Source organism: Phoca vitulina, unplaced genomic scaffold, assembly GCF_004348235.1.
Source record: "Phoca vitulina isolate PV1807 unplaced genomic scaffold, GSC_HSeal_1.0 scaffold1, whole genome shotgun sequence".
Classification (NCBI taxonomy): Eukaryota; Metazoa; Chordata; class Mammalia; order Carnivora; family Phocidae; genus Phoca; species Phoca vitulina.
In genome coordinates, this window is record NW_022589704.1 from 29,640,464 (window position 1) to 29,668,408 (window position 27,945).

Genomic DNA, 27,945 nt, shown 5'->3' on the forward strand with positions numbered 1-27,945 from the left:
CTCACATCTAAGTATCTTGTAGCCGACAATCCTACAGAGACTAGTGTTTGTGTAGAAACTTTATTGTAAAAGGGGAATCTAATAATACAAAAGGGAAGCTTGTAGTAGGTGTTTTCACATTAAAAACATCAATGTTTTGGTAATTCTCCCTTTGTTTTGTTGGGATTATTCGGATAATACAAATCTGTTTAACATCAGGCATTTTTACCTTAATTATCCAGGGAAGTATTGAAATTTTGACTTTGAGTTTATTTTACTGTTTAAGAGATAGATGGGTGAGTTGGAACGTATCAGCAATTTTACAAAATGAAACCGGGCCCTTCGAAGTCTAGGATAAAGGAAAACGAGGGAATGTGTGGTACTCAAGGCTTGGTAAATGGCTGAGCAGATTCTTGAAGTGTTCCACAAAAATAATCCATTCAGTATAGAGAATTGCTTTCTATTTAAATCTAGACCAAGAGAATTGGGGTAAGCTGCCGAAATAGTACAGCTTCATTTATTTGAAATTGTGTATCCTTTTTACAGACCTAAGTTAATGGCCCGCTTCCCCACTCTTGTGATTCTGACACATCTTGCAGAACCTTAATTAAAGCAGCTTCGATGGCAGCACCTGGTTCTCTATTTGCATGGATTGTTTATAGGAAAGTTAGAGTAGAAATTTTACTTAGATTTTCTGTAAATTCATATGTAATTTGGGTTCTGTATGACCTTCTAATTAGTATAAATCCTATTGAAGTCCTTAGACTTAGAAACAATTCAAAAGATAATTTTATTTTTAATGCGTGATGTGTGATTCAGTATATTACGTAGATTCTTTTTCTACCCTCAGATAGGTGTAAAGTCCTACCAGTTTGTGATGCTTCAGAGAATCAAATTACACAGGACAGTTTTTGTACTTCTAAGAACTTGAATATTATTTATTTTTATTTTTATTTTTTTATTTTTATTTTTTTTAAAATATTTTATTTATTTGATAGAGAGAGAGACAACGAGAGAGGGAACACAAGCAGGGGCAGTGGGAGAGGGAGAAGCAGGCTTCCCGCGGAGCAGGGAGCCCGATGTGGGGCTCGATCCCAGGACCCTGGGATCATGACCTGAGCCGAAGGCAGACGCTTAACGACTGAGCCACCCAGGCGCCCTATTTATTTTTATTTTTTAATGTTTGTTTAAAACTATGGAAACATCCACAAAATAATAAAATGAATACTTGTTAGAGAGTGGGAACTGGCAAATTGGGATAAGGGTAGGTAGAAAGGAGACTCTTTTTTTAAATTTTACTTATTTTAAATCTCTTTCTTTGTTTTTGGGTTTTTTTTAAAGTATTTGTGTGTTTGTGTGTGTGAGAGAGAGAGGGAGAGAGCACAAGCAGAGGGAGAAGCAGACTCCCCGCCAATCAAGGAGTCCAATGCAGGAGGGACTTGATCCCAGGACCCTGGGATCATGACCTGAGCTGAAGGCAGACGCTTAACCCACTGAGCCACCCAGGTGTCCCAAAAGGAACCAAAATATCACTTAAAAAGAAAAAACAGGCAGAGTTGAAATCAATTATAATACAGTTAACTTGTTTTGTCAGTAGATTGCGGAAATACTGGAACTTGTCGTTGTACCTGATCGTTACCTTTTATTTAAAGAATGTAGAAAGGTGAAGTGTTGGTGTTACAACCTGCCAGCCTAGTGTTGAAAAGTTGCCCTGGATCTTTAAAGCATTTTTTAGAAATTAATGTTGTCTCTTTGCTTTCTTAGCATAAGCCGGACCAAGTTGAGGGAGGCGGAGCCAGCAGTGTGCAGTGGAACCGTGAAGGGTGAACGGTGCCCTAACAAAGCCCTTCCATTCACCAGACATTGTTTCCAGCGTATCCTCTTAACTGAATTGAGTGTGCATTGAAAAGTATTAACTCATTCGGGGCTAGTATTTCATTCTTAAGCCAAGTGGATGACTTTTGAAATCCTAACTATTTCATGTTTATAATTTTTATATAACTTTTCATTTTCATGATGTCGTCTGAATAATTTTTTTTCCGCTTCTATCATTGTGATTCTCTATTCAAGAATTATATCAGAATCTGCAAAATTGATAGCAAGTCGCAGATTCTTCTGGTGGCCGTCACTTAAGTAAAAGAAATCTGGTTCTTACGTGGTTCTGCATAGCTTCTAGGAAGCAACTATAACACTCATTGATGGAGAAGTCAAATCATATTATTCAAAAACTGATTTTAGTCTTCCAGGAAAGTTACACAGTTTTACAGTGTGCTTTTTGCTCTGGGAATAATTTGCTATTTGTATTGAGCATAGTGCTGATTTGAAATGAGAGAAAGATAAACATCACTGACTAGGAAAGAAGATACATTAAGACAATATACTTGAGGAAAACCTGTGGTAAAGGGCTTCAGGCTGGTTATGAAATCTCATTACTCTCACTTTTATTAAACATTTAAAATTGAGTAGCATTTAAAAAATTTATATAGTAGCAATTACTTGCTCTTCTTTATTGTCTTTGACTTTTTGCCCTCCTTTCTATTCCTGGCATTAAATTTCCACAACTTTTTCAGCAGCACTTTCTATGCAGTAAAGGTTTTATAAATAGCTTTAACTATTAAAAGTATAAAGGAAAAACAGAAAGGTACTTCCTTGACAGGTATGAAGTACGAGTTCAGGAAATGTCGCTAGGGGCTAAAAGTTTGGACATTTAAAAATGTTGATGAAGTAAAGCTGATGTTCCAGTTTTAATGATAAAGTTTTGATCAAAAAGTAATTCTTCATAAGTTCTAAGTGAGAGTTTTGTGTTGGAAATGAAAAATCAAATTTGGATAGATGAGGTTTTTTTTTGTTTTTTGTTTTTGTTTTTTTACTGTGTTCGAAAGTCACTTTATTTTTTTTTTTAAGATTATTTATTTATTTATTTGACAGAGAAAGACACAGTGAGAGAGGGAACACAAGCCGGGGGAGTGGGAGAGGGAGAAGCGGGCTTCCCGAGGAGTAGGGAGCCCGATGTGGGACTCGATTCCAGGACCCTGAGCTCATGATCTGAGCTGAAGGCAGACGCTTAACGACTGAGCCACCCAGGCACCCTGGATAGATGAGTTTTTATAATTACATCTTAAAATTTTTATTCTTCTTGATGTGGATTATATGTGAAAATTTTCCTTAAAAGAAAGTGTTTTTTTCTAACCATTGTAGTGGGACTTCTAGGAGTTTTAGTGTGTTAAGAAGGAAACAACCCTGCTTTTTCCAAATAACAAAAATCAGAATGTCCGTAAAGGAGACTCCTATTAGGAGACCTTTAGCAAAATAGACTCCTTTAGAAGTATCTTCTGATAAATTCAGCAATTATCATTTCCCATATCAGTATTTGGCTTGGTTCTTCAGCTTTTATGGATAAGAAAATTTATTAGTAAACACAAATAAGGGAAGAAGCAGATTTTTTTTCTTAAAGACTAAAGTAGAGAGAGAGTGCGTGCGTGCATGCGGTGAGGGAGAGGACAAAGGAGAGAGAATCTCAAGCAGACTCCCCACTGAGCACGGAGCCCCGTATGGGGCTCGATCCCATGACCCTGAGACCACAACCTGAGCCAAAACCAAGAGTTGGGCGCTTAACCAACTGTGCCCCCAAGGGGGTCCAGAAGTGGATTTTATATAAAAATTGAAAACTTAAATAATTTGAGTTTCAGTGCATTATATTCCTAACTTTGAAAACCACAGATATCCTCTTGAACCGCTCTCAGCAGCTTTTCTCAAGTTGCACGGCCAAGTTTGCAGACGGACAGCAGTGCTCTGTGCCCGTGTTCGACATTACACACCAGACCCCTCTGTGTGAAGAACATGCCAAAAAAATGGTGAGTTCACATTTTATTTTCTGCAGCAGAGACTTTCAAACGGACAGCAATCCATAGTAGAAAGTATCTGTTGACTTAGTACAAACTGTGTGTGTATGTAAATATATGTTAATATATAAATATGTATATAAATATTAATATAATAATATAGGTATATATGTGCTGGTCATGATCCACTGAATTAATTTCATAGCTAATTAAAAAAAAAAAAACTGTTCTAGAAGGTATTTAGTAGTTACTTACATATGGTTATTTTGTTATCTATCCCTATTCTATACCTCCCTTCTCCTTAAGGTACATTTTCTTGTACTTAACAGATTTTTCAAGCTTTCTTTGCCCCATTTCTCTAGATTTTTGCTTTTTTATATACAATTCTGTGAATGTCTTAAATATTTGATGACATTTCAGCCACAAGCCAATGTTTTCTGTAATTAAGTGCATTTTTATTGTTTTTACCCAGATACTTGGCTGAGTTCGGCTCTTTGCTCGGTAGTATGTGAGGTATATGTATTAAAAAGCTGAATAAGACCAGTCTTTCCCTCTGTAAGCATTTTGTAGTTCTAAGGGTGCACCAGGGTAACTGCATGGCCATTGGACCAGGACTTAATAATATAAGGCTGTGATCCTGGTGTTGCCACCAGCAAAATGTGTAGCAAGGACTGTTTTAAGTTAAAAATCCCAGCTGAGTGTAGCAAACATTTGTAGCCATCAGTCCACAGTGAGAGGCTCACACTGGATGATAAAAACCATACGAATCTCTTGGCTCTGTGTTCAAACGTTCTTGAATCCAAGCACGTAGTAGTACCAGCTTGGCTACTACCATTCTAGCCTCAGTTGTCCTCACCTTTGCCTGGATGACTAATAGTCTCCTAATTGGTCCCCCTTGCTCTAGCTGTGCCCCCTACCCCCAGACATATTGTTCACATAGCAGCTAGAGTAGGCTGTATGGGCTCCACTCCCTTTGAGTTCACGTGCCGTAAAATTCACTCCTTTTGCTCCACAGTTCTCTGAGTTTGACAATACACACAGTCCTGTAACCACCGACGTAATCAAGATACGCCATTAACCCCCCACATTCTCTTGTGTTACCCCCCGCCCCCACAGTCTACCCCTCCCTCTGTCTCCACTGAAGTCTTCCTGCCCCTACAATTTTACATTTTCCAGAATGTCTTATAATTGGAATCCTACAGTATGTGGCCATCTCAGCAGGCCTTTGAGAATATACATGTGATCGTTTTAGTTTCCTGGTCAGAACCTTCCAGTGGCTTTCCATCAGAGCCTGAATCAAATCCAAGATTCTCACCCTGGCCTATGAGACTTCCTGATCTGGTCTTTGCAGTGTCTCCAGCTGCACATAGTACCCCCTTCACTTTCAGAGTTCTAGCAACATCAGCCTTCTTGCTGCTGCTTCAGCACTCGAAGCTTGCTCGCACCTCATGGGCTTTGTGCTTGTTTGTCCCTTTTCCTCCATTTCTGCATGCCTCACTCCTTCACTCAGGTTTCTGATCAGATGTCACTTCATCAAAGAAGTCTTCCACCTCCTCTCCACCTCTGTCATTTTTTATCCTCAAAACTCTACCTTGTTTTTCTTCCTAACAGTGATATCAGCCTGATACTATATTATCTATTAATTAGTTTGTTTATTGCCAGTATCCCTCTACTAGAATGTCAATTTGACAAAGGCAGGAACATTTTTTGTTCATTGCTATATCCCCAGTGCTTAGAACAAAGATGGTCAGTAAGTCATTGTTGAATAACAGTTGGGCACATGGCTGGGAAAGGTTGAAATTCGGAATTAGGTTCAGCCACTGGACAGAACAGCCATTGGTAGAAGCACCTCAAGCTACAGGAAGTCCAGGCTGATACACAGAACTTGGTATTCGATGGGTATGAACCCATACGACAGATGGTAAGTTAGTAAATGCAGTGTCCTGGCACGTAAGTAGGAGACAGTGAGCAAGTTAGGAGTGAATAGTGTAGGCAATGGATGGATGGCATGAGGAAAGCCTCTAGGGCCTGGAGGCACCAGTGCTCCGGAGGAGCTCTGTAGGGGACTACCAAGAGCCCACAGGGCCTCAGGTGGGGGCAGTTCTGTGTGGAGTACCTGGCACATGACCAACAATGTTGTTGGGCTACAAGGCATAAACTTAGGAGGATAAGACATACACCTAGAACCAGAACTAGGTGGTACCGGAGTGTCTTACAAGTAGGACATGTAGATCTTGGGCTACATAACCTTTCTCTTGCCTAACATCCACACTGGTCCTAGGGGGAGAGCCTGGGGTGGATGCCCAGCACCCTGGTGGGTACCAGTGGTTGCTCAGACACTGTTGAATTAAATAGCTGATAATAATAAAAGTAGGCCTCAGGTATTGAGCCAAAGAACTACAGATGCTGGGAAACAGCCTTTCTTTTTTTGTTTGTTTCATAAATTTGTACATTTGTGACTTGAGTCTGTAATTTAGATCCAAGTATTTGGCTAGTATTAAACTTCTTTTGAATTTCCTGAATTGATAATTTAATTTTATTCTTTCTTGTCTTGAATTTGTTTGCTAGTATTAATAACTAGTTTTAGTTATTAGTTTTCAAATACTTTGTACTCATTTTATGTGTTTAGTTACAAGTTATTAATGAGTTCACTAAATCAAAAGTGACATCAATTGTAAAAACCACGATTGTTTTATATACCACCAAGAAATTTAAAAAGTGGGGCACGGTGCATTTCTTACCACTTACAATTTTTGTTTTATATTTATCAAAATAGCTTCTTTAGACTTAATCAGGCATAGATTTTTATCTTTTCTAAAGCTCCTGGTTTCCGCTGAATTACTTGATGCGGGAAAGGCAGTGTTTTCTATGTACATCAACTGTAACACAGTTTCGTTTACGTCGTGGTTGTGTTCCTTTCTCATTTGGTTGTTGTTTTACAAAAAAAAAGGAATTGTGGTCAGATCTTCAATAATGAGTATTTGCTTCACTAATGACCAGTTGTATACGCTGCTTCTCTTTGTGCTTTCGCACACTCAGCTTTTCCTCTTCGTGTAAAACCAATAACACACATCCCTCGACTCAAAACAGCAACAGTACCAAGAACATACGCACATCTGTAGGCAACGCCAACTATCATGACCATCACCAGGCCAACAGCAGTTGTAAGATGGACCTCAATTACAGAGACGCTACAATGTGTAACTTGGAACTAATGAAACACAGTATTCAGATTCCACTGAAGAAGGCTGGTTATATGGTCAATTTCTTGTTCTTCCTGGCTGGTTCTTCCTCTCTCTGCTCACTTAATTGGAACAGTTTTATAACACTGAAGTCTCATGGTCTCTCTTTACCTGTCTCCCTGGCCCGTGTCAATGACTGGAAGGACTTTTACTGTGTCATGATTTCTGAGGCTACATCTCCACCCCATTCTTTATCCCTTATACCGTTTTCTCCTATCTCCTGGGACATCTTCATACCTCAAATTGTGAGCCAAACTGAATTCTTTAACTTTTCTTCTGAATCCTTATTCTGCTGTGTGCTCTGTTCCAACTAATGATATCATCTAACAGTCAACCCTAGAAACCCCAGAGGCGTCTTCGACTGCTCTCTTCCCTTCATCCTCACCACATCCAAGGAGCTGTCAAATCTTGAGAATTCTGTCCCTACAGGGCCTTGCTTTTCCATTCCCACTCATATCACCTTAGTCTTTTACCTTGTATTGACTGTTGAAGTGGCCCTCTGATTGGAAATAATGCCTCCACTTACCTTTTGTCTGTCCCTTTACCTTGCTACCAGCCTAGTTACTCCTTTCAAAACATGTCAAGTTGTGTTAATCCTTTCATCAAAAATCATTTCACATTGCCTCTAAGATGAAGTTGAAAATCCTTAACAGGGTATTCAAAGTCATATATGATCTGGTCCTAAACTTTACAGCTTACTTTCATATTCCATCCTCCATACGCCACACCCCAAGCACCAATCATACCTGGTTATTTGCTGTTCTTTTTGTCTTGTTTGTGCCATTTCCTTTTAATCATGCAAAACTACAAATAATTGATTTTCCTTTTGTGTACCCATAGAAGGTCATTATTACCCTATTTTCTCTGTACTGTATTTATGTATACTTGTATTCATGTTTTTCCTATGGAAGAGTAAGTTCTTTGAGAGTGCATTTACATTTCATTCATTATATTTTTATACTACAGCACCTATCCCGATGTCTTTTTTCCCCCCCCTGTCCCTTCTACCCACCTGCACCACCCCCTTGGCCTGCCATGGTCTCACAGTATGGGATGAACTGTACGTATATATTGAATTGATTTGAATTAAACTAAAAAATGAAGTCTTTATTCATTTATTTATTGCTCTGCATAGTTGTAGGCATGCAGTATGCTTTAGGCATTCCATAGAATGTTAAGAGATATATTTTTTTTCAGGTAGCTGTTAGGTTTTTCCTAAACAGTCTCAGTTTAAAAGTACCCATTTATTCATTCCGAAGGATAATTTCTTGAGAGGAGATAGCTCCCGTAAAGTTCAGCACCAGCAGCAGAGGAAACCCAGGAAAAAAACCAAGCCTCCTGCACTTACCAAAAAACACAAGAAGAAGAGAAGGCGTGGACCTCGTCGACCCCAAAAACCCATTCCCCCTGCAGTACCCCAAGGGAACCTCAGCATGCCCACCAGCGTCTCACTGCCAGTGGAGGTTGCTCAGATCCGGTCAGTGACGGTGCCAAAGCTTACGTTTCCTTTCTGTGTTCGATGGTTCTCGGAACATCTAGCTTGCGTTCTTCTCTAGCGTTGCGGCCGGCCTCCAGAAGCCATTTCGATAAATCAGCCTAGGCTTTGTAGATTTCAGTGTAGTTTTTACCCAATACTTGACTGAATGAGATCTGAAATAAAGCTTTTGGTTATGACACAGAAAGCAGATGCCGAAATTGAGAATTTAATTGTCTACTCTCAGATTTTTCTGTTTTAACAGAAATTCCATGTATGTGGCAACAGAAAGATTCCATCAGAATTCTAATGCATTACTAATTTTGGCAGGGGTTAGCATTTTCACCAGATGAATGAGGCTTCTGTTTCAGCTAAGCATCTCCATTTTATCTGTTTATGTCATTTTTAAAAATTATTATTTCGACTAGATTTGAAATTTACTAAAAAGTATGAAGACACAGTGCACAAAACTAATTCATTCTACTAATTTGAAGTTAGAAATATCATCTCGAAATGGTTGCCTTCTCTTAATACCTGGTTAAAAGCTGCAGAAATGTGTGACTGGATGGCGAGGTCTTCCTTTTGCTTTCACATTTCCTTCTCTGAAGGTAGGAAAAGGAGACAGTTTGAGTTAGGATTTCCCATCTTCGTGTTTGATGAACTTGTCTTGGGGACACTGGTGTGAAGGGAAAAGGGGAGTGGTGGGGCCAACCATGTCCTCTTCCCTAGGAGCCCGTCCACGCCGGAGCTGAGTGCTGATGAGTTGCCGGATGACATTGCCAATGAGATCACTGACATTCCACATGACTTGGAATTGAACCAGGAGGACTTTTCAGATGTCCTGCCACGGCTACCTGATGACTTACAAGATTTTGATTTTTTTGAAGGTGTGGTCAACATTTTGATTCAAGACTTTTTTTTTTTTAATGAGTTTTTAAAAAGGGAAATCGTGTTTTTGAGATGTGTTTGAAGTACCCCTCCTCATGGATAGAAAATGCAGCACCGCTAAAGCTATTTTCCCCGTTGCAGAAGGCAAGGGCTGTGTGGTTTTTCTCACCATACTATAGGCTTAATAGATTGATCATTCAGTTGTTAGGTTTTTAACTTTGTTGCTTTAAAAATGAGTCATTTTACTTTGTTTTTCAACAAAAACATTTTATTTTTTTTTTAAGATTTTATTTATTTGTCAGAGAAAGAGCATGCACAACCAGGGGGAGCCCCAGGCAGAGGGAGAAGCAGGCCTCCTGCTGAGCAGGGAGCCTGATGCGGGACTCGATCCCAGGACCCTGGGATCATGACCTGAGCCGAAGGCAGACACTTAATGACTGGGCCAACCAGGTGTCCCAACAGAAACATTTTAAACTTGAGTTAATTGAAGCCTTTTAGAACTTGTCCTAATCTTAATACCTGTACGTCAGTTGAAGTGCATTTTTCCAAAACTAAGTTTGCTTAATCCCACCAGTTCTCTGGTGCTTTCAGGGGAAACCTTTTATATTCTTAGAATGTTTCTTTCCCCATTAAAAACTGGGTATTTTTGTGGTGATTAGTCAAGTTCCCCACTCTATAGTTTTGTGTTTTTTTAAGATTTTATTTATTTGACAGCACAAGCAGACAGAGCAGCGGGCAGAAGGAGAAGCAGGCTCTCTGCAGAGCAGGGAGCCCGATGCAGGACTCGATCCCAGGACCCTGGGATCATGACCTGAACCACCTAGGCATCCCTAGATTTTTTATATTGGAAATGAAATCAGCAGCAGCCCATGGGCTTCCATCTTACGAAAAATAGTTAGAACGAAAGGAGCAGGATTAGCAGGTCACACAAAAGCATTTTAAAAGATAACATCTGAGTGGAGGGGAGTGCGGGGTGCTCACATGCAAGCATAAGTCTCTCTATTCCAGTCTTCCGCAGCCGCCCTCCAGCTGGAGGAAGGAGTTCAAGAGCAGAAGAACCAAGGGGGGACTCCTACACAGCCTTTTGTCTCCAGTCTGAACCAATATGATATGTTTCCTATTTTTATGATTTTAACATAAGTTTACGTAAAACCATATGTGTAGTTAGACTGGTCACCATGCTTTTTAAGTTGGTATTGCTTACAATCCTTAAAAATTTAATGCTTTGATGAGTTGGGTTTAGGGAGTACTGTGAATAAACTGAAAATGTGATGCAGGTTCCAAGACAGCTCGACCTTTCAGGCCTGTCCTACGGATTCATATTCACTCTTTCGTTCCAATCCAGTCCTTGGAAGATTCTCCATTCCACAGGGATTCTCTTTAATAGAATATTGGTTTGGTTTGGTTTTAAAGATTTACTTATTTATTAGTGAGCACTCACATGTGTGGGGGGAGGGGCAGAGGGAGAGAATCTCAGACTCCTCGCTGAGCGTGAAGCCCAACGTGGGGCTTGATCCCATGACCCTGAGATGATAACCTGAAATGAAATCAGGAGTCGGATGCTTAACGAACTGAGCCACGGCAGGCCCCCATGGTTTTTTTTGTTGCTGTTGTTGTTTGTTTTTTGTTTTTTTAAGGTTTTATTTATTTATTTGAGAGGGAAGAGAGCGCATGCCCATGGGTGAGGGAGAGGGAGAAGCAGATTCATTGCCGAGCAGGGAGCCTGACGTGGGACTCGATCCTAGGACCCTGGGATCATGACCTGAGCTGAAGGCAGACGCTTAACTGACTGAGCCACCCAGGCGCCCATTTTTTAAAAGATTTATTTATTTATTTGAGAGAGAGAGCGTGTATACGGGGGCGGGGAGGGGCAGAGGGAGAGAGAAACTTTTAAGAAGACTTGGGACACTCAGCATGGAGCCCGACTTGGGGCTCTATCTCACGCACCTGAGATCATGACCTGAGCTGAAATCTAGAGTCAGAGCTCAACCGACTGAGCCACCCAGGCACCCCTCTAATAGAATATTGTTAAAAAGTAATTCAGATGTATGGTTTTGTGGTATGGCACCAGTAAAAGCTCTGCTGATTCTTGATGGCTTTTGTTTTCCTCAGGAAAGAATGGAGACCTCCTTCCAACTACCGAAGAGGCCGAGGAACTTGAACGGGCCCTGCAGGCTGTAACTTCTCTTGAGTGCCTGAGTACCATTGGGGTACTTACCCAGTCAGATGGTGTGCCAGTCCAGGAGTTGTCAGATAGAGGAATAGGGGTGTTCTCCACAGGTACTGGAGCTTCAGGAATTCAGTCCTTGAGCCGAGAAGTTAACACGGACCTAGGGGAGCTATTGAATGGGCGCATAGTACATGATAATTTTTCTAGTCTAGAGCTGGATGAGAACCTGCTCCGTTCTGCTACCTTGTCTAACCCACCTACACCCCTGGCAGGGCAGATCCAGGGGCAGTTCTCTGCCCCAGCCAACGTTGGCCTTACTTCTGCCACTCTGATCAGCCAGAGTGCACTTGGGGAGAGAGCCTTCCCAGGACAGTTTCATGGACTACATGACGGCAGCCATGCCTCCCAGAGGCCACACCCTGCCCAGCTGCTGAGCAAGGCAGATGACCTCATCACCTCACGACAGCAATACAGCAGTGATCATTCACACTCCTCGCCCCATGGAAGCCATTACGATAGCGAGCACGTGCCGTCTCCCTACAGTGACCATATCACCTCTCCCCACACAGCATCTTATTCTGGTGATAATATGGCAGCTACCTTTTCAGCAGAGATGCCCATCATGGCGCAGCACTTGCTCCCAACCCAACTCGAGGTGCCACTTGGAGGAGTCGTAAACCCCAGAACTCACTGGGGCAATCTCCCTGTCAACCTTGGAGATCCCTCTCCATTTAGCAACCTTCTCGGCGCAGATGGACATCTTCTTTCCACTTCCCTGTCCACACCACCCACCACGTCGAACTCAGAGACCACACAGCCTGCCTTCGCCACCGTGACCCCCAGCAGCTCCAGTGTGCTTCCGGGGTTACCGCAGACCAGCTTCAGTGGCATGGGGCCTTCTGCTGAACTCATGGCCTCCACCTCTCCCAAGCAGCAACTCCCTCAGTTCAGCGCAGCCTTCGGCCACCAGCTGAGTTCTCACAGTGGCATTCCTAAGGACCTGCAGCCCAGCCACAGCTCGATAGCCCCTCCTACAGGCTTCACAGTAACAGGTGCCACAGCTACAAGTACCAATAATGCATCTTCTCCCTTCACCTCCCCTAACTGAGCGTGTCTGTGTGTTTGCAGGCAGGTGGGGAACCTGGTGTTTTCTATCTTTGTTTCCTGTTTAGCATCCCTTTCCCCCTTTTCCTAAAGAAGATTTTAAAAATAACAGATGGGGACTAAAGGGGAACTCCCTTTCCCGGTTCAGCAAGCAAGCCTGCGGCGGACCTTGCTTCAGTGTTCATGCGTGCTCCTTCGCACTGGTGCTCATTCCCTCCTGGTGGGTTCTCTCTACCCCGATGGTTTCCTTAGTGGCTCAGCACAGTGACTGGCTAGAGTTGATTTTTAGCAGCAAGTCCTAGAAGTGGAAGATACCTCAGATTACCAGTGCCCTTTACTATTTCCTAGTATTCAGATCAATGCTTTCCATTCTATGACCAGGTCTTTACGGAGGTGGTTCTAGATAGAATGGTCCTATTCATTGAGTTCCTGTGTAAGCGGTAGCAGGTGGTGCATAGCGGGCAGATCGAGGCTCTGCCTTAGCACCAACTGCTAGACACCACATGAGGCCAGGATTCCATCCCTAATTGTGATCATGTTCAATTAAAAAGAAAAAAATTAGTCTTTTGACCGCCTTTGTGTATGTGTGCGCCCATGTGTGTGTTTTTGTGCAGGGCAGGAAGCAGCTGTCCCGTTGTTGTTGTTGTTGTTGTTTTATTATTTTTTTTTCCTAACGAGTATAAGGCTCCGACTTTCTCCTTTCCCACATCTCAGAACCCTCATCAGGTTGGTCATTCTTTCCCCCTGAATTAGCGAAGTCTCCCGCGCACAGAGGGTGGTGGGCTGATGATGCGAATTGCACAAGCCCGTTCTGCTCGGTGATCCGAGAATGCAGAAAGCTGAATTCACGTCAGGGCCATGGGGATGCCACAGAAAGCTCGCGTGGAGTGACTGCAGGGTTGCTGAGATTCTGAGGTCCGGTGGTTACTTTGCCTTTTTAGACGCGCATTTTGTTTCTCCATCCCTCTCTCATGGAATACGTTCATGAGATGTAATTATAAAAAGACCATATTTTGATGTGAAAAGCAGGATAGGTCAGCTAGATTTGGAAAGATGGGATCTCTGAACTCCTTGATCCGTCTTTTACTTTTGACTTTTTCATGTTTACAGTAGTGATTCTTCGGTAAGATTTGTAAAATGTTGAAGACACTTGTAGAATCAATGTACCAGTTGTGAAGTGATGTGTGATATCTGAAGGATACGCATTTTAAAGTTTCTTTCAAAGCAGAATATGGAAATTAGACATAAATTGTACCCACCCTTTGGTACTTTTAAAATAATTGAAGTACTTAGGTTTAAGTTTGGGGAAATTTTTTTTTTTTTAAAGTACCAGGATTTTAGGGTTCAAAATCATATTGTTTAGTAAGTTGGTGACTATGAAATAAATCTATGAGGTTTCTTTTTACCTGCCTTCTCCCCTGCCCCCTCCCCAAGGGTGGAACTAGATTCTAAAGGCATCTGTGCTCTGCTTTTGCTGAGAAGTTTCACTGTCCCCTGAGATACCATTGGCTATTTGTACCTGAGTCTAGTCTAATTTACATATATATATTTTAAAAGATGAGTAGAAAGAACATATCTATTAATGATGTGATATAATAATTCATTTGTCAGGGAATATTTGATCTTAATTCCTTTTCAATAGGTAAAGATTTGGATGTATTTTCCTACTTCCTATATGTATTCTCTTTATGCCATGCTAATTCTAACCAGTCCCTTCTTTTGAAAGCTTTTCTTTCTCTGCTTTTTAAAGGAATGATGGTGATCAGCAGGCATTATGCAGATACCACGTGCCTGAGATTATGGAGGGGAAATGTCACATGACTGTATGAAATCATTATATGCCCTATTTTGTATTTATTGAAGTTTTCTTTTTGTGGGCCAAAAATACATTTGTAATATATTTAGTTTTTTTTTTTAATCATGATAATTGATTGGAAGATTTATTTTTTAATAGCTTTGCCTTTTTTGCAGATTGAGAAATTTCTAAATTATAAATTATGTCACAAAGCAAAATTATATTTGGTATCACCATAAATTTCTATTCTGAATGGTGAGGACAGATCATTTGAGCATCTCTCACCTGTGAACCTATGTTAGGAAGCTTTTTTATTTTAATGTACTGTAATGAAATGATGACGAGTAGTTACCTCTGCTCAAAAGTATCACTTCATTTGCTCTACTCTTTCACTTCCCGTTCAGATTACCCCTAGATAACTGTCTGTTCCCAGCAATCGCTCTAGTCTCCATCGTGTACTCATCCAAGGTTGTAGCAGTGCACCGGCTATCTTATCTACCAGCCCTTCTCTGACAGCAAAGGGAAAGTCATGGGCAGTCAGTTTGAACTTCTCTGGCTCTTTGTCCCTCGTGGTAGCTGCTTAAAATTCTTCAGTTATCCAAACTGAGTTTGCAGTAAGTTGCACATTTTCTTGTTCGCAATTTTCTGTTTTATGTGCATTGAAAAGCCCTTTCCTGCTTTCTGGTAAGGAGGCATAAAATGATCAGGAATGTTGCCAGTTTCAGCTTCACACCAAAAACTTTGAGTCAGTTCATTTTTGTTTAGATGCCCACAGGGATAGCTGAAGAAGGGGCGCCCGTAGGAAGTACCAGTGTAGGTTTGAGGAATTAGCAAAAAAAACCAAAAAAAAACCAAAAAAAAACCCAAAAAAAAACCCCAACAAATTTGTCCTTTCATTTCGTCTCCTTCAAAACCAACATCCAAGCTTGCCATTTGCTTTGCTCTTACGGCTTCTTGTGAGTCCCTTTTCGGAAGAGAAGAACATCTGTGAACCCAGAGATAACCCGTTGGGTTTTTCTTTTAGCTAATGCAGAGCAATTCTAGTCTGTTAGTAGTAGGTTTGCTGTTCATGTGTAGAGAAAGGAATGAAGTGTCTTTTACTCCAGAAATATGAAAATTTGTGTCTTTCAAATAGCACTTACGCTATCATAAGGCAATACTGGAATCAAAAACAAATTTTATGTAAGGTCCTAATTAGGTGGAAACTAGCTTTTATTCTAGTGTGAAACTCATGAGAAATGGTGGCAGAGAAGTTCACTCTGTTTCTGCAGTTCTTTGGGACCATTTATAAAGGCCAGTTAGATTGTGTTAATGTGATTTATTTACAAAGTTGCTGCAGTTCATGGATACATTCTGTACTCGGAGAATCTGAATTCCATTCTAAGGAGTGATACTCACTGGCTGTGATCTTATAGCATTGAAGAAAAGATGTGTTTTCTCTCCTTTACTCTCTCTACATAATTGTTAATATTATTTTAATTAAAGTACTTAAGACATTGTTTTTTCCTCTGTAAAAATGGCTTAGTAATTTGCACATCTGCGTAGGTTATGTAGCTAGTAAACAATTCACAATAGTAAATAGCAATTACACTTAACCCACCAAATGACAGACTATGCAATGGAAAAATTTTGTAATTATCGTCACATAGCTTATACGGTGAAAGGTTTTTTTTTTTTCCTCTCTAGTAACCTACCATGTGAGATAGAACTGCTTTATAAATGACTTCCTGAGCAATTTCATGCTGGCAGGCACTGTGGTGTGTCTGGTGACCCTCCACGAAAAGACTATAATTTAATGAGAAGCAAATAGTAGGTATGGAGATAAAGTTGGAAAATGTGGGTTTTTTTTTTTTTTTTTCCTTTTTCCTTAAAATTGTAGTTACCGTCTCGAGTGGCGTCAGGCTAAAGAAAGCTAATACTTTATCTTTGCCAAATAATTATTTATAAGATTTATTTCTTCAACAAGCCCAGTCTCTCAACTGCAAGCTAAGAATCCTCACTTTCTGTGACTAACACTAAAGCTTTTCCTTATCAGAGCTCATTCGCAGTCCTTGATCACAACCCAGAGGCAAAGACAGTGCTTTGATTTGGAAGGAAACAGTGTCTGTGATCCATGCCCAATCTGTAAGCTTTCTTCGTATGTGAAAGAATTTATATTTCTATTGACCTGTACCATTCAGTTTTGTTTTGTTTTGTTTTATTTTAAGTAGGCTCCACACCCAGTGTGGGGCTTGAACTCACAACCCTGAGATCGAGAGTCACATGCTCTACTGACTGAGCCAGTCACGTGCCCCTGTACCATTCGGGGTTTTTACCAGTTGGCCCTCGACTTTTGAGTCTATGTAGGTAACTCCCACGCCATCAGCTCATGTGACTTGCCTGCAGTCCTTCCTGCGCCCTGGCATCATGGGGGTGGTGATGGCGGTCGTAGGCTGCATCAGCAATGTTTGTGTGAGGCAATCGCCTTCTCTCCAAGTTAGTTCCGTAGGTGGTTGTGGATTGGTATTGCAAAAAGATGAGGATATTCATAACACTAAACTCATTATTTAATAGGTTTGGAATTCATTAAAAAAATTTTTTTTAGGTATCTAGTTTTCAGATTCTTCAGCCTCTTTCGTTTTAGCCTTTTAACATTCTACTAAATTCTGTTTTTAATCTGGTATATATAGATGAATCTAATACAGTGGTCTGCATGGTCAGCAGAACTCTGCAGGTGAATGAGGCGATTTCAAGGATTCCTTAGAAGAAAATGTTGGTCATACTGAATAGTCTTCATCTGTATCTCTTTCATCACCAACACCTACATCGTTCCAAGGATTTTTTCCTGATGAGAAATACATTTCTTGGGGGTGAGGTAGGAGGTGGAAATATATATGTCATAGAACATAGATTTTTTTTTTTTTCCTCTCACAATACGTTGGAAATACGGAATCTTCACTGGCATTCTGTAGAAAGGTTAAACAATGACTTCCTAATATCTGGATCCTCATGAGCTCTCCAATATCCTATTCTGGAGGGAACCAGAATCCATGTTTAGTAGATTAAAGTAACACTTTAAATGCTATCTTTCAGAAGATTTGAAATAAAATACCAGTGAAGGACATATTTGGGTATCTTATCTGTTAAGCATTTCCCCCTGACCAGTGAGTTGGGAAAGAAAACCTAAAATACAAGTGAATAATTATGTCTCCTAATAGTCAGTGTCATTATGCAAACACCGTGGGGCCGACTTGGAGAGCCTCATTTCTAAATAGCAAAAATTCTCTTTCCCTTCAGCTCTAATTTCTGTTAGCTTCCCTCTCTCTGCACTGTGATACAGAGCCAATAAAGGATGGGTGGCATTTCAGAGAGAGCAAATTTGGTATGGCTTTCTTTACCAGAAACTAGGTTCCCACATCTTGGGAATGTTTGACTACTTTGGTGGAGTTTTGGGGGATCTAAAGTTGAGTCTGAAAAACAATGTTGTAAGAGAAAAGCTGTCTAACTGTTAGTAAGCTCTGTTTGGGCAGCCCAGCTCTCCTTCCCTTTTCCCTCCTGCCTGCTGGCCTCAGCGCCCCCCCCTCCCAGGTCGTCAAGTCTACACACGCACCCCTGATCTGCCCTGATCCTGGCCTAAGAGTAATAAAAGCCGCCTCTTCCATTTGGTTTTGTTTTGTTTTGTTTTTGTTTGTTTTTTTTTTTTTTTTTGAGCTGGGGACCACTGAAGTAAGCTCTATATGCACCCAAAGTTCCCCTTGGAAAAATGTTCAACATGCAGTGCTGCAAAATGCCACACCATTGCTTTTGCTTGGGGAATAGACTGATTTGCCCTGAACTGACTCCACCCTGCATTGTTAAGGCCCCGTCGGCTCCAGCAGATGAGTGTGCAAGTGATGGGCAGTTGGATGCTTGTGACATTGTCTTCATCTGCTCGGAAGGGTTGAAATCAGTCCCTCTTCACAGTGATTATTCTTTTCACTGTATAGTGTTGAGTATGTCTCAGGGATTCCTTGTGGAAATTAGGGCAGTTTTTAAAGTAAGAAAATAGTTTTAAAAAGAAACTAAAGGTGACTCATGATTAAAGAGAGCGCAAGAAAGAGAAAACGTTCGGTTTTGTAGCCCACCGTGTCTTGCGTAGGACTTTTTTCCTTTCTCCTTCAGGCTCTCATCTCTGCTTCAGCAAACAGAATCCTTTCCCATCACGCACAGCTTTAAAAGTTTTATTTAAAAATTTCCTTCCCCAATGAGCTTTCAGAATACTTATTGTAGATTTTAAGAGAAAAGGTATATTAATTTATACTATTAACATCACCTCATAAATTATAAGTTTTATACTAAAGCTGTATTGAGTGTAATGAATTATGTTGCCTATGTGTTTTAATAGCTTAAAAAATTATATATGAGCTTTTTTTTTTTTTTTTTTTTTTGACAAACTAGTGAAGCACCTTTTTACACTGGATCTCTGCCGTGTCAAGGTGTATAGCTATCCTTTGCTACCTTGCAGATATATAAAATAAAAGGCTATCCTGGGGCCTCAAAATGTAGTACACCTTTAGACCATTTATTACTGCTCATTAGAACTGTTGGGAATTGTGTTTCTTTAGTAAATGATCTGTGGTTTACACTTAAGATGGCTAGAAGCTTAGTTACAGGGTAAATAGAAATACATAGATCAAGCAAAACTCCCAACTACTGTAGCTGGAATTTGTAAACTAAGTTTTTAAGACCTCTTTTATTTCCTATGGATTTATTCTTTAATTTACAGTTTATTCTGTAAGTTGGGAAGTAAAATAGAGAAAATAATAAATCTAGATGTTCTCAGTGTCTTATTCAGGAACTTTTTATCCCTCCTCCCTAAGGAATTCCCACTGTGACTTAAAAATAGAATTAAATTACTTGTGTGCATGTCTCTGTCTGTGGTTTTACACACATGCAAAAATATACATTGGGGGCACGTGTGTGAGAGAGATGAATGTGTGCTTAGGTGAAAATAGAGGAAGGTAACAGAATGTATTGTAGAAATATGATTTATTTAGATGAGGCTATCAGAGTTATTTTCTCATTGTCTCTGTAGTATAAATACACCAAATTCTTCATTATGCTATCTTCTGTTAAAAGGCTAGCTCTGATATCATGTGCATTTTATCTTAACCTTTTGATTGACTTACATTATGCTATGTTTTTAAAATGACATGAGAAACAGGTTCTAAGACCAGCCTCTCACTTTTGAGCATAAAAATATGAGAGAGAGAGAGACAAACCAGACATGAGCTGTGTTTATCTACTGGGGTGATGGGACCAGATCAGTTGAAACAACTTTTCTTTATGTTAATAATACATTTCTTCTTATTCTGAGTTAGAAAATCTTATTGGTCATCTTTTTTTGGTGAAGTTAAGAAAATTATAGGCTTTTTATAAATGCCGTTTTTTGAAGGGACTGCTTTGTTGGAAGAGTTGGGGGGATCATTTCACCATGCATATTTCAAAGCTGGGATGATTTCAGTTATTTCTAAAAATTAAAAAAAAATTACTCAGTTGTGCTATTATTTATGAAGTTAGCGTGCCCCTGACCTCTGTATTTTGGTTATAAGAACAATTATGCTACCCTGGACTTTTACCTGATTCATATGGAATTAAAAAAAGATACATTCCTATATTTTGAGTTTTGTCATTTTGCTATACATTCATTACTGGAGTATCTGGTGGTCTAACATAGCCAAAACTAGAGTTGTCATTAAATGCTCCGATCACATTTATTTTTAATATCAAAAGATCATGTACTTTGATATATGTCAAAACAACTTCTGAGAATACACCAGAATTTGTAGTTCTCTTTGAAGCCTCATTCATCTTAGGTATAGCCAAGACCTAGGAAAGCTCCACAGGTCGTTCCTTTTATAGTTGTATTTCTGCATCTCCCAGTTTCATTCACTCTTGCTTTATGGATTTTTAAAAAATCTGCATATTTCTTGTACATATGCATGCAAATGAAAGAAGGGAGTTTGTATTGGTGCCATTTCTCCCTTCAGTTACTGGTTAATGGGATTTGCTAGAATAAATTCCCCCTGATCGAAGGGTGAAAATAGACCCTTTTGTGTATATCTGTACAGAGATGTGTATATGGGATGTGGTGGCACTTTGCTGAATGTGAACTTGCCTTGTCAATGGAAAGATTGAAAAGTATTATGTTTATTTATACATTTGTATAAATCTATATATACACGTATGTATATGTGTGTGTATAGATAAAGCTATATACATATATTTCCCTAAAAAAATGTGTGTGTGTAATAGATAAACAGCCTTTGTTAAGCAAGATTATACGTCTATGGAAAACTCAATTATTCTGTAAGCAAGAGGAGGTGACAGTCTGGAGTCCATTATCAGTGCATACCAAGATGGAAGTCCTTTGGATTATAGTCTTGTTTATGGTTATTATTATAAGTGAATTCCTGCTAGAACTATTCTTAACTTGCCAGTTCCACGATTCTTCATCTTCACTGCCTTCTCAATCTCTCATCACACTTCATTGTATTTTTTCCCCTTTATGATGTCCTCTCTAGCCAGAAGCATTTGGCTTAAGCATAGTTCATTAACTTCTCAGTCGTTTCTTTTAAAGATCTTTCTCTGAAATTTTCCAGAAGATGTCAGTTTGGGTGATATTTTGTATAGTAATTTTGAGGATTGGGCATTCACCTTTGTCTCAAAAACAAATAGAAACCAACATTCAAACAAGACTAATTTTAAAGGTTTACCTAGATAATTTGGGGACATTTTACTCACATTGGAAAAGAACATAATTATGATTTTAGTATTGATAACAGTGTGAGGTTTATTTTCTCATTTATTGTCATCAATTTGTCATTTAAAAATGTGGTTTACTTTGTGTCTTAATCATAAATTTACCATTTTCATTTTAACGGAAAGCATACTAAGTCACACATAAGCCTCTTGAATTCTAGAACTAACTCATTTTACTCATGATGACACTGCTTCAACGAATCCTTACGTGAATTTTGCTGTATTTCCTTTTGACTTTTCACGTTTGTGACATTGTGGTTTACCTTTGCTGCAGCTCTCGCATAAACTGGCATCCCCTATATATTGTGCCTTTAAAGCTCTTATGCACACACAGACAAAGTGTATATATACATGTCGGAGCATGTGTACATATACTTTCGTATATACTCACACAGTATATCTCGTATATATTGTGGGAGTGAATATATAGATACTCAAAGGCAATGGAATGTTGCTTCCTAGATATATATGTATATAAATCGTGTTGATATACTGTATATACACATGTATATGTGTGAGTTTTAAATGGCAATCTTCTACATTGAGCAAAATGCTGCCCCTACTGGAATATGGTCCACTGCCATGGCCGTTGTATGTAATGATTTAAAAATACATTATCGAAAATTATTTAAAGAACATTTAAAAGTCTCATCTAAAGACATCCACACATTATTTATTTATCTTCCTTTTCCTTTTTATTGTTACATTTTGTTCTAACTGAAAGGGAGACTGTCATTTTTTAAAAACGCCATCTGTCCCATGGGAGAAAGAGAGAGAGCTGGGGATTCACTTGAGGAACCCTGTGCATTTTTCCTCCCTCCAAAATGGAGATGTACCACAAACCAGCCGGTCTATTTCAGTTATAAAGCAATCCTAACATGTCCATTAGTGTATGTCAACCACCATCTTACTAGATCAACTTAATTCACCAATCTGCCTCTTCCTTTCATTAATAAATAATGATCATTGAGATCATTTTACCTGGGGGAAGTTAACTACTCTCTAGCTGCAGGGAAATATATCACCTAATTGTTATTCTGCCTTGTTCAAAATTCAACTTTGAGAGAAGGCAGCTCTCATGAAGCTGTCTTAAGCATGTTTTGCATTTATTTAGTGAAAGGTCTTCCCAGACGTTTTTTTTTTTCTTTTTTTTTCTTTTTAAAAGAACTCGAAGTCTGCATGCACTTGCCATAGATTTAATTCCTAGTCCCCACAGCTTCAGGTGTTTTCATTAGTACATCAATTTGACACACGGAATGAAAGACTATGAAGAAAAAAAATGAGATTTTATTTTGTGATGAGTTGGCAGCAGATTACATTTCAAGACCTTACAGAGAAAGGAACATAGATGGACAATCCTAAATTTTAAGATGTTACCAAAAAAACCAGTGAAGGAAGAGTACCCCCCCCTGAAGACCAGAATGGAGAGGTTGGGGTCTGAGTGATTTCACAGAGTAGTTTAGCTGGAACTTGATATCAGGAGCAGCCTTTAACAAAGCCTCTTGGCAGTTGTATGGTACTAACTGGAGTACTGAGGTGTAAATTGAAACCAAGTTGCAGTGGGAAATCACAGGTGAGGTGGTAGCTTCTTTGGATCCAGTAAGGGACAGACACATTGCACAGTTTTAAAATCTCTTCTTACAAAGTAACTGCACGGTAGCAAGGACTAGCAGTTCTCAAAGCCCTTCTTTTTCAGTGTTCTCATTCACCTTGGCACACAAGTATGTTTAACAGGCCATACATTAAAAATATTTACAAAAAAAAAAAAAGCTGCTTAAAGGGAACTTACAAACCAAGAATCTTGTCTGTTTTTACATGAATAGTGGCTAGAAGCTTAGTTGTATGCACAAAAGCTAGGGGCCACCCGTTTCTGCACAGACTGTAGCAGCAAGATGAGGAGGTTGGCAGGTTTGCTTAAGAGCCCCCCAGTTGTGACGGAAAGGCGTGTCTGTGGCATCGAGTGTGGTGTTGCTTGGGGGGGGGACCACATTTTGGGAGGCGATGGGCTGTTGGTTTGTAATTTCCCTTTAAACATGAAGAGATGGCTCACATTTTCCATATATATCTCAATGAATGTACTGTATTACTGTTTTAAAAATTTGATGAAATAATAATGGATTGGTCTCCTTTTGTTATCTGGTCCTTGTTTAATTTGTTTAAGGGTTTTTGTATACAAAAGTTTACATTTTTATGTATATTTTTCTTGTGTAAAAACTGATGTAATATGTGTATAAAACACTGTATGTATTATCTGTATATAGTGTGACAAAATGATTTTTCTTTCTTTCTTTTGGATGTATTAATAAATCTTGCTGTGAAGTAGTCTTGTTTTGGGTATAATTTCCTCTGCCTGGATATAGATCAAAGTTGCAAATCCATTTCCCCCCTTTGTCACTTAAATAGAGTAATTTTTAAAAATAGATCTTACATTTTATTAAGAACTCTAGGGAGATATATTCATGGTTCTTTACGGTGAGACCAACAACAATATTTGTAGTAGCTATGGATCGATTAAATGCTAGGTGAGCTTCATGTGGTATCTAGAACCTTGAAATCCAACCAGAATTTGCATTTGAAATTGTTACATGTCATAATGGAGGTCTTACAAGCCATTTTCTATTTGATTTAATCAGAAGCTGCTTCTCTTTTCATTTTCATAGCTTCACAAGTATAAGAAGAACTTCATGCTGTATAACTGAAAGTTAAAAAAAAAAAAAAACACCTCGAAGAAACGTTCTTTTCCTTTAAAGCATTGCCAAGTGTCTTCCTTGTATCTCCTTGGAATTGAATTGTTACTGTATTTTTTAATATGCAGATTGGAAGTTTTCATTTCCTGTGCTGTCTTGTTGCCAAAGGATTTTGTAGTATGCATGGAGGCTAGGATAAAATTCATAAAGAAGAGTTAGTAATCTAATGACACATTCCTTTTGTTAGAGATTTACTATTCATTTTTTGTGGAGCATTTAGACTGGTTTTGCCTCTTGAAAAGAAGTTAACATTTTGAGACTAGAAGCAGATGCCCACTCACAGTACTAGTAAAACGGCCTGTGGTGACAACTGCCTCCATCCCCCGGCTCAGCTTCTGAAATCAACAATGTATGAAGAATATAGTTGATTTAAACTCTTGTTCATGTTTATTAAGGATGCTCCTTTTCTAAATATCTGCACAAATCACAAACTTTTGAGATTTTGCTGGCTCCGTTCTCGATTTTTTTGGAGGGGTGGAGGTGGGGAGCGAGAGAGAATCTGGAGGAGGCTCCACCCCCAGCATGGAGCCCCATGTGGGGCTCCATCTCCCCACCCTGAGATCATAACCTGAGCTGAAACCAAGAGTCAGGCGCTTAACCAACTGAGCCCCCCCCCTCCCAGGCACCCCACTTGATTGATTAATGAGATAAGCTTATGAGTAAAATGTTCGGGTTGAGGCCACATCTTTAAGAGCTTGGTGTTGAGAGCCTATGGTCACCAAGTGAAAGCAAAAAATAGAGTTTAGAAGAGAATCTATTTTCTTTACTCTTTGTTGGCATGTCTTCACCTCCTTGTTCTTTCCTCTGTTTCATTATATATATATAATTTTTTTTTTTAAGTAAGCTCCATGCCCAGCATAGGGACTGAACTCATGATCAAGAGTTGCATGCTTTACTGACTGAGCCAGCCAGCGCCCCATCAATAATAATTCTTGGGCGGGGGGTAGTTTATATTATTTAAAAATCTGCTTACCTGCATTAATTTGTACCTTTCCGCAATGTGTGGATCTATCTGAATGTTAAGGTGGTATATTTTGTTCCTTTCCCTTAACTGGCTTCCTGGAAAATTCTTTAACTGACATGTTGTGACTGTAGTCAGTTATTTTTCCTCCTTGAAATCCCTGTGATGGAGAGATGTCTACTGCTTAGCGCTCTGCTTTCAGTCAAGCCCGTGGTAGCGTGTGAGCGCTGTTTCTGTTCTAGCGTCTTTCCAATCTTCTTTCAGGTCTTCCGTTCGTTTTCATATTCACGTATTTATATATTTTTGAGCACTTGGTGTTAGAGACAGTGGGACACCTAAAAATGAATCACACCTGGATTCTACACCCGAAGCCTTTGCCATGTAGTGGAAGAGAGAAGATGCGTCATTGTACAAACAAGGTAGAAATTGCCAAGTGCTTAGAAGAGTGATAAAATGCTTTGTAAGTTCATGTCAGGAAGAGATGATTTCCAACCAAAGGAGAGAAAAATGTGTAGAGCACGGTGCCTGTGTGCATTCAAGGACAGGCAGTGTTGGGACATTGAGAAATGGAGAGTGTTCCAGATGGAGGAGCAGTGTAAGCGGTTTGTGGGAGAGCAGGTTGCAGCTGAACTTGACAGGTGTGAAACGCATGGAGGAGAGTGGTGAGGAATGGAGGGGAGAAGCCAATGGCTATTGCCTAGGGCGCACGGAAGGCAGAACGGTGCCGGGGGGTGCGCAAGACGGGTGGCCAGCTGTGATTCGGGAAGACTCGTGGCGGAGAGGTGAGGAATGGTTAGGCTACTTGATGAAGCAGAAGCTAGTCGTGGCAGTAAAAATAGAAAGGAGGGAGGAATTCGAAGACTCAGACACAGACTGATGAGATGGTGGGGCAATGGAGCTGGGGCAATGGAGCAGGGACAATCCAAAGAGGCTTCACCCAGGCTTCTGGAAGAGCGCTGCTGGCAGTGGCAGAAGTGGGCGGCACGACTCAAGACCAAGGGTTTTGAGAGAGCCAATGAGTTTATACGTATATATATATATATTTTTAGGGAGAGAGAGTGGGGGAGGGCAAGAGAAGCTCGAGCAGGCCTCGCACCCAGCGTGGAGCCCAACCTCACAGCCCTGAGATCACGACCTGCGCCGAAGTCAAGAGTTGGACCCTCGACCAACTGAGCCCCTCAGGCGCCCTGAGCCAGTGAGTTTTAGATTTATGAGGTCAGAGTTGGAAGCAGGGGCACCCAGTGGGCATGGGCAACCAGCAGTGCAGTTAGGGCTCAGAAGAGAGGCTCAAGCTGGAGATAGAGATTCTGCTATGGGCATAGAGTTCCTTGTGGAAGCGAGATGTAAATGATCAAGGAAGAAAGTGAAGGACAGGTTTTGGAGAGCAGCTCTATGCCATCTATTACTGTATTTTATTTACGGCCCAGAAAGAGCTCAAACACTTTCCCTAGAGTTTCCCACCCAGGGAACATGGAGCTGGTATTCACAGGCTAGCTGGCTGACTCGCCTCCTTCCCATTCCCCTGGGAGCCATGGTATTGAGGAACATCAGCCCCACCCCCCGATCCCAGCCTGCGGGTGTGCACTCACCCCACACTCCATTTGAACCATTGACTTCTCGTTTGCCTCCCCGTCCAGACAGTATGCTCCAGTGTCTACCTTGTTAGCTCTTGAAACGCCAGCCCCAAGCACAGCGTGCTTACCCACAATCTCATGTTACTGAATGAAGTCAGTAATCTCAGAACGTTTGTGAATAGAAGGAATGCAGATTTCAGGAGATTTAGAGCATCTGGTGAGAGGCAGTGCCGCTACTGGTTACGGCTGTGGACTTTGGACAAGACTTCCTTGGTTCTAACATTGCTCCATTATTTAAGAACTGTGTGCTCTCAGGTAAGTCACTTACCCTCTCCCTGCTTCAGTTTCCTTCTCCGTAAAATGCATCCGGAGGATGACTGGACACAGCCCGTGGAGAGCACTGAGAATAGTCCCTGGCACTTACTAAGCACTTGGTAAATTTGAGTTATGCTCATTTTATAACTAGAGAAAATGATTGAAGATACAAACAACATAGGCCCCTTCCTAAAATAAGTGTCTAGGGGAAAACGAATAAATGAACAAAGATTAGGGGGAGGGTGGGGATAGATAAGGAGTTTAGGCAAGAAGTTTCTGATGAGGGAGTGCTGATTTTTGTAATACAAGAGGACATAAATAACCAACAGAGAGGTTTACTTTTACTCAATCACATTCCAAAATATTCTAGGATGTAATCAGTTACTAAAATCCAGTTAACTGAAATACAACTTTGCCTTCTGCTTTGTAACTTTAAAAAATTCTCCTGTTTCTGGGGCGCCTGGATGGCTCAGATGGTTAAGTGTCTGCCTTCAGCTCAGGTCGTGATCTCCAGGTCCTGGGATTGAGGCTCAGGTTGAGCCCCACGTTGGGCTCCCAGCTCAGCAGGGAGTCTCCTTCTCCCTCTGCCTCTCCCCCCTGCTTGTGCTCTCTCTCTCTCTGTCTCTTTCTCTCTCTCAAATGAATAAATAAAATCTTAAAAAAAAAACACTTGGGGAAAAAAATCTCCTATGTTTCATCTTTACATAGTGACGCATTTAATGGGACAAAATGTATCATTGTATCCTGACTTGGAGAATATGTGTTGGGTTAAAAAGTATCTAAGAAAATAAAAGTATAAAGAATTAGTAGGGGATGCCTGGGTGGCTCAGTGGGTTAAGTGTCTGCCTTCTGCTCAGGTCATGATCCCAGGGTTCTGGGATCGAGTTCCACATCAGGCTCCTTGCTCAGCAGGGAGCCTGCTTCTCCCTCTCTCTCCCTCTGCTTGTGCTCTCTGTCAAATAAATAAAATCTTAAAAAAAAAAAAAAAAGAATTAGTAGAAGGGGCGCCTGGGTGGCTTAGTTGGTTAAGCATCTGCCTTTGGCTCAGGTCATGATCCCAGGGTCCTAGGATCA

The 27,945-nt window shown here is 40.4% G+C and overlaps 1 protein-coding gene across 5 annotated transcripts in view; it reads left to right on the plus strand.

Moving 5' to 3' along the window:
• Nucleotides 1–14,595, plus strand: part of INO80D (INO80 complex subunit D) — a 57,035-nt gene extending 42,440 nt beyond the window's left edge. For all 5 annotated transcript variants that reach the window (XM_032403823.1, XM_032403858.1, XM_032403849.1 and 2 more), the window contains 5 exons: nucleotides 1,744–1,853; nucleotides 3,700–3,833; nucleotides 8,323–8,540; nucleotides 9,267–9,424; nucleotides 11,538–14,595. In XM_032403823.1, coding sequence (XP_032259714.1) covers nucleotides 1,744–1,853; nucleotides 3,700–3,833; nucleotides 8,323–8,540; nucleotides 9,267–9,424; nucleotides 11,538–12,703 — 1,786 coding nt within the window. In that variant the 3' untranslated portion in view covers nucleotides 12,704–14,595. The remainder of the gene's footprint in view (nucleotides 1–1,743; nucleotides 1,854–3,699; nucleotides 3,834–8,322; nucleotides 8,541–9,266; nucleotides 9,425–11,537) is intronic.
• Nucleotides 14,596–27,945: the final 13,350 nt, after the last annotated feature.